Here is a 13,776-nt window from a genome sequence, read left to right on the forward strand (position 1 = left end):
AGTCACCCTGAACCTGGTATAGTGGTTCAGGGGGTGCTCCAGCTATGTCATAAAGCTGCGAGGTTTTATTGTGTGTGTAAGTTAAAGTCAGGGTTTTGCAGTGTGCCAGGGATAAGGCTGGTAAGAGTAGGGAACACATATTCTTATTCTATCCCTGACACCAACCCAGAAGACTTAGACCGGTTAAAACACAAGACACAGAAGCAAAGTGTATTTTATTTAAGATTTAATTTAATAAATGTATATGCTTGTACCAATGTATATGTGACTGTGGGATTTTCAAGTCCATGGTTCTGAGGGACCAGATGGCTACCAAGCTTGGCGCCACTGAGTCTGCTCGGGACCCGAAAGTTGAAAGCCTCAGGGGTGCCAAGGTGTTAGAACAGGAGGAGTACAGCAGTTGTCTCTGAGTACCACCGTCCTGGGCTAACAAAGGGCTTTCCGGCAACCATTTGACCTTCCCAGACTCTGCGGAGCCTGGACAGCGGGTGGGCTCGATATGCTAAGAGGCAGAGGTGCCAGGTTGGCGCATGCCCATTTAGCAGAATCCAAATAGGTACCCACCCGGCTTCAGGAAACCGGCAAATCGGTGATAGGCTGGCAGGAGAATTCCCATGCGCTGATTGGCTGTAGTAGTTTCTGAATGGGACTCTAAAACCTATAAGAAACCTTGCAGCCATTCAGGACCTCAGATTCCAAGCACCGAAACAACAGCGGCAAATTCAAGGTACGGAAAAGATGCTCTGTGAGAAATAGACTCGAGACGGCTTTTCAGAGACGTAGTGGTCGCAGCTGGTATTGCATGCCGAATTGCGTTCCAGGACTTGCGCGAGTACCTCCCTGTCATTGGAAAGGGCTCCTACAGACGTCAATTGTTAACATTTCGTTTCAAGGAAGATTTCTTTTGTTAGCTCTGTTCCCAGTAAGTGTGTTTTCAGTGCAAATTGTGTTACATTGAGTGTATGTCTAATCGTGGAATAAATTACAATTTATTTTACTGATTCGTCTTGCTCAATCAAATGATCCCAGTATAAAAGGTGTTAATAAACCTGGTCTTCCGTGACAACCAGCGATTTTTTTTATGAACGCTTAGTGCATGGGCCCCATAGTCTTTTTAAATATGGGAAGACGCATATATCTTTATCAAGCATAAAACTGTACATTTTGGGGTCAGAGATTTGTTGCCGTACAGTATGTGGAAAATGGGAATGTCTATGTACACTACTGAAGCCAATTATGGAAATATCTAGATATGACTGTTTATGCTTGGCTTAGATTGATCTAGATGCAAAAACTTTATTATTTGGCAACGTTTTGGTGGACTGTGACACTTTTTGACAGGTTTTAGTCAGTTTGAGACAGGTGTTTTTATTTCAATACATGTGCAGTATGAACACAATTTTAAAATCTTTAATTACTATTTAGGACACATGGAATTAACATATTTGGTAACATTTCTACTTACCTGCACTACTGGAACAGAAGAAATCTTGTGATATATCATTGGAGCAATCAGACCATAGCATTGAACAACAGCTTGTAGGGCATAGTTTACATCACTCAGCAAGATACTGATATCAAGGGCCACTAACAATCTTTCACATTCGGCTAATCTACAAATCTAAAGATAACAAACAGACCACTTTGTCAGCAAAACAGACATTTAAAAAAAAAAAAAATCAGAACAAAATTGTTGGCAATCTAAATGCAAAATACACTTCTATCATCTCCATTGCTTTTACAAATCAAATTGAGACAAATACATTTCCCTTTGTGGATTACATATGCTTTGATTCTACAAATTGCCTGTTGTGTTCAACTCCTCAAGTGAGTTATTTCAGTAATAACCCTCCTGTGTATCCAATGAAGAAATTACTATTGTATGCTCCTTGGTTTCACTCCATCTCACAGTATGCACCCTCACATTGTAAAGCTTTTTTACAGCAGGAATACCCATACCCATTATGTTAGGACACTATTTTGTTTCTATATATATTTAGAGTAAATAAGTACTGTAGTTCACCAATAGGTGATACCTTTTTATTTGGACTAACAATTGATATTATAAGACCTCTTTCTCAGGTCAGCAATATTGATTTAAAAATATTCCATAAATTAAACACAGATGTAAACCAAGATAACAATCAAAGGCAGACGAGGTTAGATTGTTAGATTATTTAGATTGATATCTTGGTTTTGACATCTGTGTTAAACTGATGGAATATTTTTTAAATCAGTATTGTTTGGCCTGTGGAAGAGAAGAGAACTCTCAAAAGCTTGTCCTATAATATTAATTGTTAGTCCAAATAAAAAAGGTATCACGTAATGCTGAAGTACTCATTTATGCTGCACTATCGCAACTGGACTAACACGGCTATGTCTATTTTATATATATATATATATATATATAATATATATACTAAGAAATGTGCATGGAGATAAAGATCATATTTTCAAGTAGGTAACAGTAACATTGTACAGACAATACACATGCATACATTGCTAGTAAATACACTCAACATTTACAGCTATGATAAAATAGGATAGAAATGTGGTCTTTAATTTTTCTGATGTCATCCGGAGCTTTAAGGAGTTAAGAAAATAATTCCTGAAGTGAAAGACCCAGTATGGGAACACAAAAGTGATTTATTTCAAAGAACTATACGCTTCTAATTCCAGCCTTTTTTTGTTCACTGTGAGGGAATATATAGGGCACATAGGAAGATAGGGAGTGAAGGAGTTAAGCTCCCTCACTGTTCAAGGCCCAGGAGGCCAGTCCTAGGTTCAAGGACTGCTATATTCTTCCCAATCAACTCCTGATTGGGACTACGGGTTAAAAGGGAGACAGCAGACTCCCTGAGCAGAGTTTCACAAGCCTACAAAGACAAGGTAGCAGGCTCCCATAGGGATTATCTGGGAAACAGTCAGGACTCTCCCCTTGCTTCTAAACTAAGGACATTTGTTATTTTGCTTTATTGTTTTGCACTGTTGTAACAAGTGTTTTGAAACCTGTTTTCCCCAGTCTAAGAAATAAAGGACTTTCTTTAGAAACAAGTTGCTGTGTGGAGTCCATGCTGACTCAACTAGGAGTTCACTCCGTCACATGCACCCTAAGACTACAGCGCCTTATTTATTGTAGAACAGTAATAACAAATGCTTCATAAATAATTTAACCCTGATGAAGTCCCACCTAGGAAGCAAAATGTTGGATAAATAATGTTGTAAAATTATTTTAAAATAAGCGGATATTAGAATTGCTGCTGCTTATGTTGAACTGTTTAGCATGCTTCTTGTGTCTGAGGGGGAATTCACCCCAAAATATGTTGTTAAAATATCTTGTTCTTCACAGTACTAATAAAGGTGAGATATCCCAATTAAGCATGGATTTTGTAATATTTGTAAGAGTAAACTTATTTTGGTATATTGCTCCCAGTTCTTTTTTAAATACTGTATTAAATGGCCTTTTCCCTTTCTATAGATTACCCCAGGACAACAGTTCTCAGCAATCTGGTTTTATCATCTAAAAATAAATGTTTATTTTGAAGATACTCACATACAGAAATAGTACAAAATGGCGATGACATCAAATAAGTCATAATAATGAGAAGGAGCGGCTCAGTGAGTAAAGAACCAGGGGAACCCGGTTCAATTCCCGGTGTCGGCTCCTTGTGACCTTGGGCAAGTCACTTTATCTCCCTGTGCCTCAGGCACCAAAAACATAGATTGTAAGCTCCACAGGGCAGGGACCTGTGCCTGCAAAATGTCTCTGTAAAGCGCTACATAAAACTAGCAGCGCTATACAAGAACATGCTATTATTATTATTATTATTATTAATATCCTCAAAGATGATTGCATAATATTCTGTTCCTGAGTGGAATACTTCTGTTTGATCTTGGTATCAACCCTTCTTTCCTCCATCTCGGTGTAATCCCTCTCACATCCTACTGGTGTAATCCCTCTGTCCTCACACAGGCCGCACACTATTAGTATTTATCCAGATAATAACCCATATGGCATGTCTTCTGGAAAGATCTCGGAGTTGTTGTCAATCCAATATGCCATACACTCCCAGATTGTATCAGACCCAACCACAGTTGTCAATAGTCCCTCAAATGTCACCCACAGGGCCCATCTTCTTCAAACAACCCAATACATCTTAAATCCCATTATAAATCCAAATACTTCCTAATGTGACTGAATCTATCAAAAGATACCAATTAACCACCATTAGAATATCATATTGTATGTAATACAGGTGCGCCGACGAGTATTCTAAAACTTGCCTTAAACTTGCCTTGGAAAATCTGGGGCTATCACCAACAAGACCTAGGTACATGCTGCAAAGTTTCAGTGACATTTCTGCAGAGATTAATGGTCCATCGGATTAACACAGCAGGGGTCTCTGGCAGTCCCATTCAGTTTGTATGGGCCTGCCAGGGGCCCCCGCTGTTAATCCGATGGGCCATTAGTCTGTCTGCAGAAATGTCACTGAAATGTTGCAGCATGTACCCAGCATGTACATGGGTCTTGTTGGTGATTGCCCCAGATTTATTTTAGAATACTCGTCGACACTACATTATGTATAAAAGAAAGAATCGTTGCAGATCAGACAATATCATACTGTATGCTTGGCATTTTGTCTTTATATACCGGAATCAAACCTAATTACAATATACTGTAGTAATGTCACTGAACTGGAATTCTTACATACTCTAAATGCCTCTGTCCAACTATTTGGAAAATAAATTAGCATTATAAAATCAGTATTCTCATGCACTACATACCTGTGACTTATATAGAACACCATTGTCACAGATTGAGTCACAAAATAGTGCTCCTTCCTTTATATTTATATCACTAGATATAAAAATACTTCCAAGGAAAAGGTGCAACAGGATGGGAGAAGCCTTTGACATGGCATCAAAACACAATCTATGGGAAAAGAAAGTACATTAAAAATGAATTCTTATTTAAGATGTATACTGCATGTTTGCTACACAATTGCAAACATGTAATTTATATTAAAGGTTTTCACACATTACCTAGTAATACAAGGTCTAGGTTTATAGAAATAAACAAGAGATCATCATCAATAATATCCTTTAACATGAGCCAGCTGCAATTTGTAGTATCACAGTTTAACAAGTAAGGTCCATTGTCTTGTTTTTCACCTGAATTTCTGACATAATGTAATGTAGGAGTGATTTCGTTTTGCTGGCGTGTCATAGTGTGATAGTAGAGATTTTGTATTGTATTTGCTAACCTGAGAAATAATCTCAAAAGTTGATTTCTTTATAGCTGTTTAACAGCCAATATGTTTACATTTTTAAACACGACACCCAATTAACTTACCTCCACAGGATAGAAGCAGCACGTGTTGGTTTGAGAAATGCTGTTATTAATTTTTACAAAAAGTAGCAATTTACTTAAAAAAAGCAATCCCCCGCTTAAACAAATATATTTTGTTAACATTATTTGATCCGGGAGTTTCCTGAAATTGAACTGAAATATTCCCAGCTCTGGCACAACCCGGAGACCCTCTCCATCTTTCCTCCTGTCTGTTCTGTGATCTGATATTTATCTTTAGATTTTTTTCTGGTAAAATGTACATTCCGTTGTGATTTTCTATTGGCTGCAGAGTGATTCTGTCGCTTGCAGGGCCACAATGGTCAAAGCTTTTGCATAAACCTTTTTGTTTTTACTACATACCTTTTTTGAGAGACATACAGTTCATTGCTTGCAGAGCCCGCAACATCAGTAGGTGGAGAAATAGGTGCCAAAACAAAGTAATTCCACAGCACTGAAAATGCTTTCTTGGCCACTTTATAGTTGCTAACATGGTAAGCGATCTGTGAAAAGCAGATAAAAAAGGATGTGTACTTTATGCTGCTCATATAACTATCACCAGAAAGTCCAAAATATGTGCTATTTTTTCAAAGTAGAAAGGATGGGATTTATCAAAGCGCTTTTCGGAGTATCAAGCCTGTTCTGTCGGTAACCTCAATTGGCTTGAATGGCAGGTATCATCACAATGGGTACAATACCGACATTGCACTTTCATAAATCCGGGATATAGAGAGATAAGACAGAGAGACAGACAACTGTGCAAAGAAAATACTTTTCTTTATTTACCGCGGTATTACATCCTATAAAAGTTACCTGTAACTGCAACGATTTTTACCAAACACGTGCTTGATTATTTTGTTCAAACAGTTTCACAACATAATAGTGAACAGAATTCCTGCTTTTTCTGAATAAAATACAACGCAGCTAAAGCCTTGAAGTCAAAAGTAGAAGCTCCTACATGTGTTGGTCCTTGAATCTAATGGGGTTGTTCTGTAAACTGCAATAGTGTTAATTGAGGAACTAACGCAGATAAACTCCAATTAAAGTTTCGGACTTATTTAGGAGCCTTTGCAGTAAGCAGCGATAAGCCACTTATAGCCACCTTATTGACAAAAAAGCCTACTGCTATTCAGTAAGCTCCAATAAGTCGGCGTTAAGAGAGCTTTTCAGCCAAAAGTTTTGCCGGGAAAAAAAATCAACAAACGCACTGCGATAAACCACTTTTGGGCATTATCATCAGTTTTTCAAACTCGCTCAATTCTAGTAACCCCGATCAGCTTATCGAGGCTGATCGCCGCTCCAGAATTGAGAATTCCTCTCCAAATTGCCTCGCCAGGTGGTTTAGCTCACACTGCTAAAGCAGTGATTGTGGGTTCTAGTTCTGTTGGGTCTGACACCATTCCAGTCATTAGGTTGGTATATAAATCCTTTAAACTCATTTAAATATACATTTCATAGCCATTAGAATCTCTCTCAGGTGGATGTTTGAGGGGATATATATACAACTGGTGACTGCTAATAAAATGAGAACTCTCCCTCTTGCAGATTTCTCTTTTGGAGAGTGATCCGCGGATTAAAGGAACCGCCCGATCCGAGGCGGATCCAAATTTGCAAAACAAATTCGTCCATCTCTATTTGAAGACCTGTCTGAGACATGTGAATGTGCTCACAAGTTGTATTATTATTTGCTGTGCTAAAGTTATGTGAGAACATTTTGGGCTGTAAGCAGTCTTCTTCCATAAGACACCACGTTTCAATGCCCATTCAGGCAACCGGAAGGGGACATATGGCAAAAGGGTGCTTTGTAAATATGGGCCTTTATCCTTGTTTTTGTTCTTAAGGATTTCATTCGTTTAGACACTTTGGAGTGCTCATGATAGCACTGCCTACAGAAAAGAGATCAGAACAAATAAATGCAAAATGTTTGATAAAATGCCCTTTATCCTTTACTTTATAGAAAGAGCATTTCAGTTTTCTATGGAACCAGCAGATTATTATTCAAAGTAAAATATTTACCTGTGCTAGGTAAGCCCAAGTTGCAGGAACTGAAAGAGGAGGAAAAGCAAGGATTGCTTTGGTTGCTTCTCCAATTGCATCTCCAATGATAATTCCATCTGATGAATATGCTGCAACTGCAAATATGTATTTCTCATTTGGCTGTAGACCTTTAACTTCAAATATGTTATTGCTGATTGCTGGAATCTGTAAAGAATGGAGAACATGTCTCATCATGTAAATTGCTGAAAAGATGTTATCGCATGCAGCAGAATGTGACTGTGCTTAATGTAACCAATATTGTTTGTGTACAAGTGACAAGTGACATGTTTAAGAAGTGACTGACACCTTTTTTACACAAATCAAACACATAAGTATACACACATTTTAATTTGTTTGTAAACTAGACATACATGATGTGGTCTAGCTACTCCTTTTTGTGTGAAATCGCTATGTACAAAACAGGAGTCTGTACAAGCAAAGTCACCTCCCTCCTTTCACCTTGTCATTATTGACTCTCTATCAGGGACAGAGAGGGCTAAAGGTTAGGTAAACACTTGTTTAATAAGAGCTGATCTATTCAGTCACCCAGATGAAAATAACATTCTTCCTAATTTCCAAAGAAACCAAAACAATAAAATGTTTGCTTTGAATATAATAACATTTGTTTAATGAAGACAATTACAGCTTGGTTGTTCAAAAAAATTAATTTGCAAACTAACTGGGATTGCACCATTAATGCGTGCGTATATACAATCTCGCACTTTACTCACATCCACTGCCCTGTTCTAAATATGTTTATTTATATTGAAAACAAACAGTTCTATAAATAGAATAATACAATGAAGAAAACATTTTATCAACATAAAAACAATCTGCGACTTGATAAAGACAATAAGTGATTGGCTAACAGATGTTTACAACAGGTGCATCTAGGAATGTAAATTAGTTAGTATCTTTTTTATGAAAATTTATTAAAAGTGCAATTCTACACAGTCAGCAAGTTGAATTTCCAAGGGGCATCTGAATGGAGTGTTTGTCAACCAGGTGTTCTTTTTACCAATATCCTACCTTGCCCTCATCGGAGAATCAATAAATATGAGCTGAGGGACTCTAACTGTACAAACACTTGCTTAACACACAGTGACATCACACCAAATGGAGAAGCCAGAGGAAACCAAACCCCTCCCAAGTCTAAATTAAAAATACTTATGTGTCAGATTTGGGTAAAAACAGTATCAATCACCAAAATGAGACCCATTAAACACGTCAGCGGAATTAGTTCACTTTGGTCCTAGGGGGGATTGCCAATTTAAAGAGGATAGGATTTCTTTAAATAGTTTAGACACTTGCAGATTATGACATCTCCAACAGATAAGAAGTTAGTGCTGAAGTTGTGGGAGAGAGGTCAAAATAATGAATATATAAGTGTCTGGATACATTTGAAGTAGAGGAGTTCATCAACGGAAAATCTAAGCTTTATCATTGGACATGGTAACAAATAGGAGAGATGAAGAGCATATACTGTATGTCCCTCAGCAAAATAAAAATACAGTAAAAGTGCCGCTCTACTACTCTTATATGACCTCCAGTTTTATTGAAAAAAAACCTCCAGTTTTATTGAACTTAAAATGAGGCCCAATCAGTTGAATGGTGAAGGCAGATCTAACGGCCCGATTGGGAATGTTACTGATTAAGCCGTTATGAAGGTAATGAGGGTTAATCCATGGATAACCTTCTTGTTTTTTTCCTTTTTGATTGTCCCTGGATAGCCTTAAAAGGTACGTCAAGTACGTGTAGTCAAGTCAAGATAAAGTAATACTGGCAAGATGTGGTCTCTCCTTGTCTTGACTTGTCTATAAGATGGGCAGTGGAGTTTTGCACCAACTGCAGGGCTTTGATATTGTGTTTTTGAAGACCCATCAGCAGAGAATTTGTAAAATCCAGTCTGGAGATGACCAAGACCTGTGCTACTTACTATCTGTAGATTGGTTTTCGAAAGAAATACCATCATTTGTCTCAGTCGAGGGATTTGGAAGTAACAGTTTTTCACAACAGATGCAATCTGAGGCCGATCAATTATGTTTTTTGTCAATAATAGCTCTAAGGCTTCTCACCTTCTCTTTCCTAGGAATGGCAAAGTTATTGATTTTTAGATCGTTGAAGGCGTTCCTCATAGCATCTGTTTGTGCTTTAGGGCCTATCAGGAGCAGCTGGAATTTAAAGGTATTAAGTTGTAGCCAATTCAACGCCATCCAATTAGATATGTCACTAAGGCAATCATTTAAAGTTTTCACCGTGAGGATAGAATCGCTGGAGATATCCGATATCAATTAGATATCATCCGCATACTGATGGAACTGAATTTGTCATTAATGAATAATGTCCGCTGGTGCTTTAACATATTTAACATATATATTAAATAGAACTGGGGAAATAGCAGATCCCTGAGGGACGCCATAAGTCTACGAGATTGTGTTTGAAGATTCTTCTTTGAAGGTGACTTTCTGACAACGGTCGCCAAGAAAGGACTGGTACCAGTCAAGCACGTTACCTCTCAAGCCAACATCCAATTAAAGTCTGGTCAGCTTTCGAAAGCCGCACTCAGGTCGAGAAGAATCAGAGCAAAAACGCTCCCTTTGTCTGTTGACTTGAGCAGGAACTCAGGGACACGTGTTAGGGTTGTCTCAGAGCTGTAATATTTAATAAATCCAGATAGGTGGGAGTCCATCCTAACCCAAAATGGGTTAGGTGATTCATTAACTTTTTTAGGATACATTTTTCAATAATTTAACTAAATATTGAATATTAGAAACCGGTCGGTTGTTTTTTCTTGTTCAGTGGATAGAGGGAGGTTTTCCTTAATAGAGGGGAGATGAATGCTTCCTTAAGTGATGTGGGTAAAAGGCCAGAAGGTGATGAGAAGTTTGCAATTTCGAGAATAAAAGGGGCCAGTTCAAACACCGCTTTCTTTATAAGCTAGGCAGGACAAAGGCCCCCTGGACAGCTAGATGGTTTGATCCCTGCGATCGTGATAAGGAGCTCAGCAATAGTGATAGATTGGAAGGTGTCCACATAGTTTTAGTCGGTTCGACTGTGGTAATATCAGACTTGTGCATTGACGGATGTGTGGCTGAAATTACATTCAGAATTCTTGAGACTTTGGAGGAGAAAGCCTGTTGAAAAGTATATGGTAGCAATTTTCCATGACTTGAGGTTTTGTTTAAACAGGCCAGTTCAAGCAAAGAGTCGACAATTTTGAATAGTTCCTGAGAATTATTATTGGAATTTTTAATCTGTGTAGCCAAATAATGTTTTTTGGCCTCTTTAACGGCTTTAAAATAATTTTCCCCGACAAGTCTAAGATTCAGAAGGTTAGAGGGGCACTTATCTCTAGTCCATCACTTTTCTGCTCAACGCAGGGTAGATCTCTGGGTTCTTAACTCTTGAGCTGTGATATTAAATGCCAACGTGGGAGAGAAAATATTGGGTACAGAAGGCGAAATGTAAGATTTTCTAAAATGTTTAGCCAAGACATTAGGGTCCACATCCTGTTTTACTCTGCATAACAATTTTGTGGATGAAGGATCTTTTGGTTTCGAGGTATTATCTGGTATGTGCAGGAAAAAAAATCAATTAGTGCATCATATGACCAATCCAGGCTATGGACTTCCTTCAAAGTAGTGGATATACCAGAGGTAAATACTTGGTCCATAGTATGACTGGCAAGGTGGGACGGACCCAGGAATAGTTAATCAAACTGTCTATATTTAATTGCTTCTAGAAAGATTTGACCAAAGGAGAATGTCAATTTTCTCTAACCAGAGATTGAAATCTCCTGCAATAAGGATGTTCTAATTGTCTAAGGATATCAATGTTAAGGAATTCAGGAATTCTTGAATACATGTCTTATTTCCTAGATGGTGTGTGACTAAGCGGCCTGTAGGCGAGGGCAGTAAGACGCTAAGATAGAGGGTTAAGCTTAACCGGATTTGTTTATTAACCAGGCAACAGCTAAACAATAGGGACCCTGTCCCTTTAAGGCCAAAGGAAATCATAAAATAAACCCCTGTTCCCTATAGGAAAACTAACCCACAACTTCAGCCTTATCTAACGGCAGCTGGCCAACTAAACTGGTTACCAGCTTTAAAATATATAACACAAAATTATATAGCACTATAACACAAGGGAACAATATACAGTATAGTCTTATCTGACATGCTGGTCCGGCGTCTCCGATTTCTCCAGCTGCTGGCGTGGAATTCCTGCTGCTCCCAGGAAGTCTTTTGCCCTTCTTTGTGCAAATTTCTCTGCTGTGTGGTGCTTTGAGTTCCCCACTTTTGCCAGGCAAAATCGTCTGGTCAACAAAGCCTGAATCCCTGTGGGCTGGAGCTCTGTGGTCTGTGATCCTCTCACAGACTCCAAACAGGGACAGTGCAAAGCAGCCACTTCCTGCCTTTTCTACCCTTTCATTCAGGAGTTTAATTACCTCCACCTCCCAGTTCATTAGGAAACCCGACACCAGTGCTGTTTCCAGCCATGTAAAGGGAATTAACCTCTTCACTCCCTTACATGGTGGTACACCACAAAAATGATATCTGATGTTTTAGCGTGGATAATCCATTTTGTGCAGAGGAATTAAAAGTTAGTGGCTTTAAAGGAAGAACCTTTGGCCCAGCGATGGCAATTGAGATGAGATTTGTTGATAAGAGCAACCCCCCCTCCTATTTTAGCAATAGCCCTGAGGGTTTGGGGACTGGACTCATTGAGGTTACAATAAGTGCTTTCCATTAGCCAGGATTTCCTTACAAAATACAGAAAACTGGCTTATGCTCAGAAAGGATTTAGCGAATTTCCATTTTGTGTTTGGGTACTGAACGGCACAGTGAAGCACAAGAAACGTTACCAGGGGAACAAGGAATCAAGAGAATTAAAAGAAGATGTTGACCTAGAACCTAAATTTGTTGTGTTAAGTATAAAGGTTGGGTGACCCTTCCTGTCCAATAATTTATTTATATCATATATATTGTGACAGAGTCACTGACTCAGTAGGCTGGAATAGTGAATGGAGAGACGTTGAAACGAGTTCACAGAGTGTTAATCTCCTCAAACAGAAGGAAGCACACCTGCAGCCTAATTAAGCAGGAGGCCTGAGAGACTGCAGGTTTAAAAGCAGGAAGTGACACACACACAGGGAGCTTGTTTTTCCACAGGAAGGTGGAGAGAACTCTCCCGGCTTGGAAGCCGTAGCAGCTGCTGCAGCTCTGGTCCCCAGTCCTGCGAGGAGCTTTGCTGCTGGGACCAGCTGGGACCCCAACCCAGGATAAAGATAAACATTGCTGCGAGGCTGGACACAGCCTGGTCCCCGGAACCGTGTTCCTGTTTGCTGTTTGGAGCTGAAACAGATAAGACTTTATTCTTATTATGCTTATTGGTTATCGTTTGTGTAGCATGTTTTGGGCATGACCAGATTAGCTGGCTGTCCTGTTAGTAAGGACTCAAGAAGTGAGTTAGTGTCCCTAACGGGACTAGGCTTTAATTTGCAAGAAAGTAGTTTCTTAAAGGGACAGTGCACCCGTACTTATTTTGGTTGTGGCTAATAAACCACTAGTGTTTAAAGTTTCCCATCATGTCAAGCGTCTTACTGACCCCGGCGCGAGGCCGTCCTGCCACAGGTGGTGTCAGAAGTGGGATGCTACGCCTCTGGGGGTCAGTAGATGAAGATGTGTTGAGACACTGAACTAAAGCGGAAAAAAAAAAATGATTTTTGCTGAAGCATGGAAGTTACAGCCAGCAAGCGCTGAGTGTAAATTTTGCCCCGTCGGGTATGAAAGGATTGCTGTGTAAAGCTACTGTCTTTTGCTGAAGCGAATGAATTTGCAGCTAGCAAGTGCTGTGAGCAAAGGTTGCCCTGTGTGGTAAAAAAAGAAAGTGAAAATGAATTTTTGCTAAGAAGTTGCCCTAAGAAGAACCCAGAAGGTTCAAATATTGTAAAGCAAGAACAACTTACGTGTGTTGTGCAAAGTCTGCCTCGTCGGGTGTGAAAAAAAAAACGGGGTTTTAAAATGCCGCCGTCATTTGTCAGTTTTGCAATGTACATAACCATACAAAACAGTGTCCCTTCAGGCCATATGATGATTATGATGACGACGCATATGTGGCCCCGAGAAGAGAGATGAACCCGCAGATGGAAGCTGCAAAAGTGTCCAGTGTGTGTGCCCAGTACCACTGATGTCTCTGGAGCTAATAAAACAAAGAGAAAGAAGAAAAATAAAAATATTTCTCAAGTCACAGAGGAAGTGACCGAACCACTTGAGCCTGCGATATCAGGACAACAGGCGTCAGCAAGCCACCGAGATGTGCTGCAGACCGGAGTGATGGGCAGAATTGTCACAGGAACGGTGGCAAAGGAAAAGGAGGAGCAAAGGGAAGCT

The 13,776-nt window shown here is 39.3% G+C and overlaps 1 protein-coding gene across 2 annotated transcripts in view; it reads right to left on the reverse strand.

The window, feature by feature from the left end:
- The window catches only part of CFAP54 (cilia and flagella associated protein 54), a 331,179-nt gene that overhangs the window by 200,871 nt on the left and 116,532 nt on the right, over positions 1–13,776 (reverse strand). For both annotated transcript variants that reach the window (XM_075600548.1, XM_075600549.1), the window contains exons 23-26: positions 7,364–7,549; positions 5,711–5,850; positions 4,786–4,933; positions 1,466–1,621 (exon numbers count right to left, since the gene is read on the reverse strand). In XM_075600548.1, the coding sequence (XP_075456663.1) occupies positions 1,466–1,621; positions 4,786–4,933; positions 5,711–5,850; positions 7,364–7,549 (630 nt within the window). The remainder of the gene's footprint in view (positions 1–1,465; positions 1,622–4,785; positions 4,934–5,710; positions 5,851–7,363; positions 7,550–13,776) is intronic.

The sequence above is a fragment of the Ascaphus truei genome, chromosome 5 (assembly GCF_040206685.1).
Source record: "Ascaphus truei isolate aAscTru1 chromosome 5, aAscTru1.hap1, whole genome shotgun sequence".
NCBI lineage: Eukaryota > Metazoa > Chordata > Amphibia > Anura > Ascaphidae > Ascaphus > Ascaphus truei.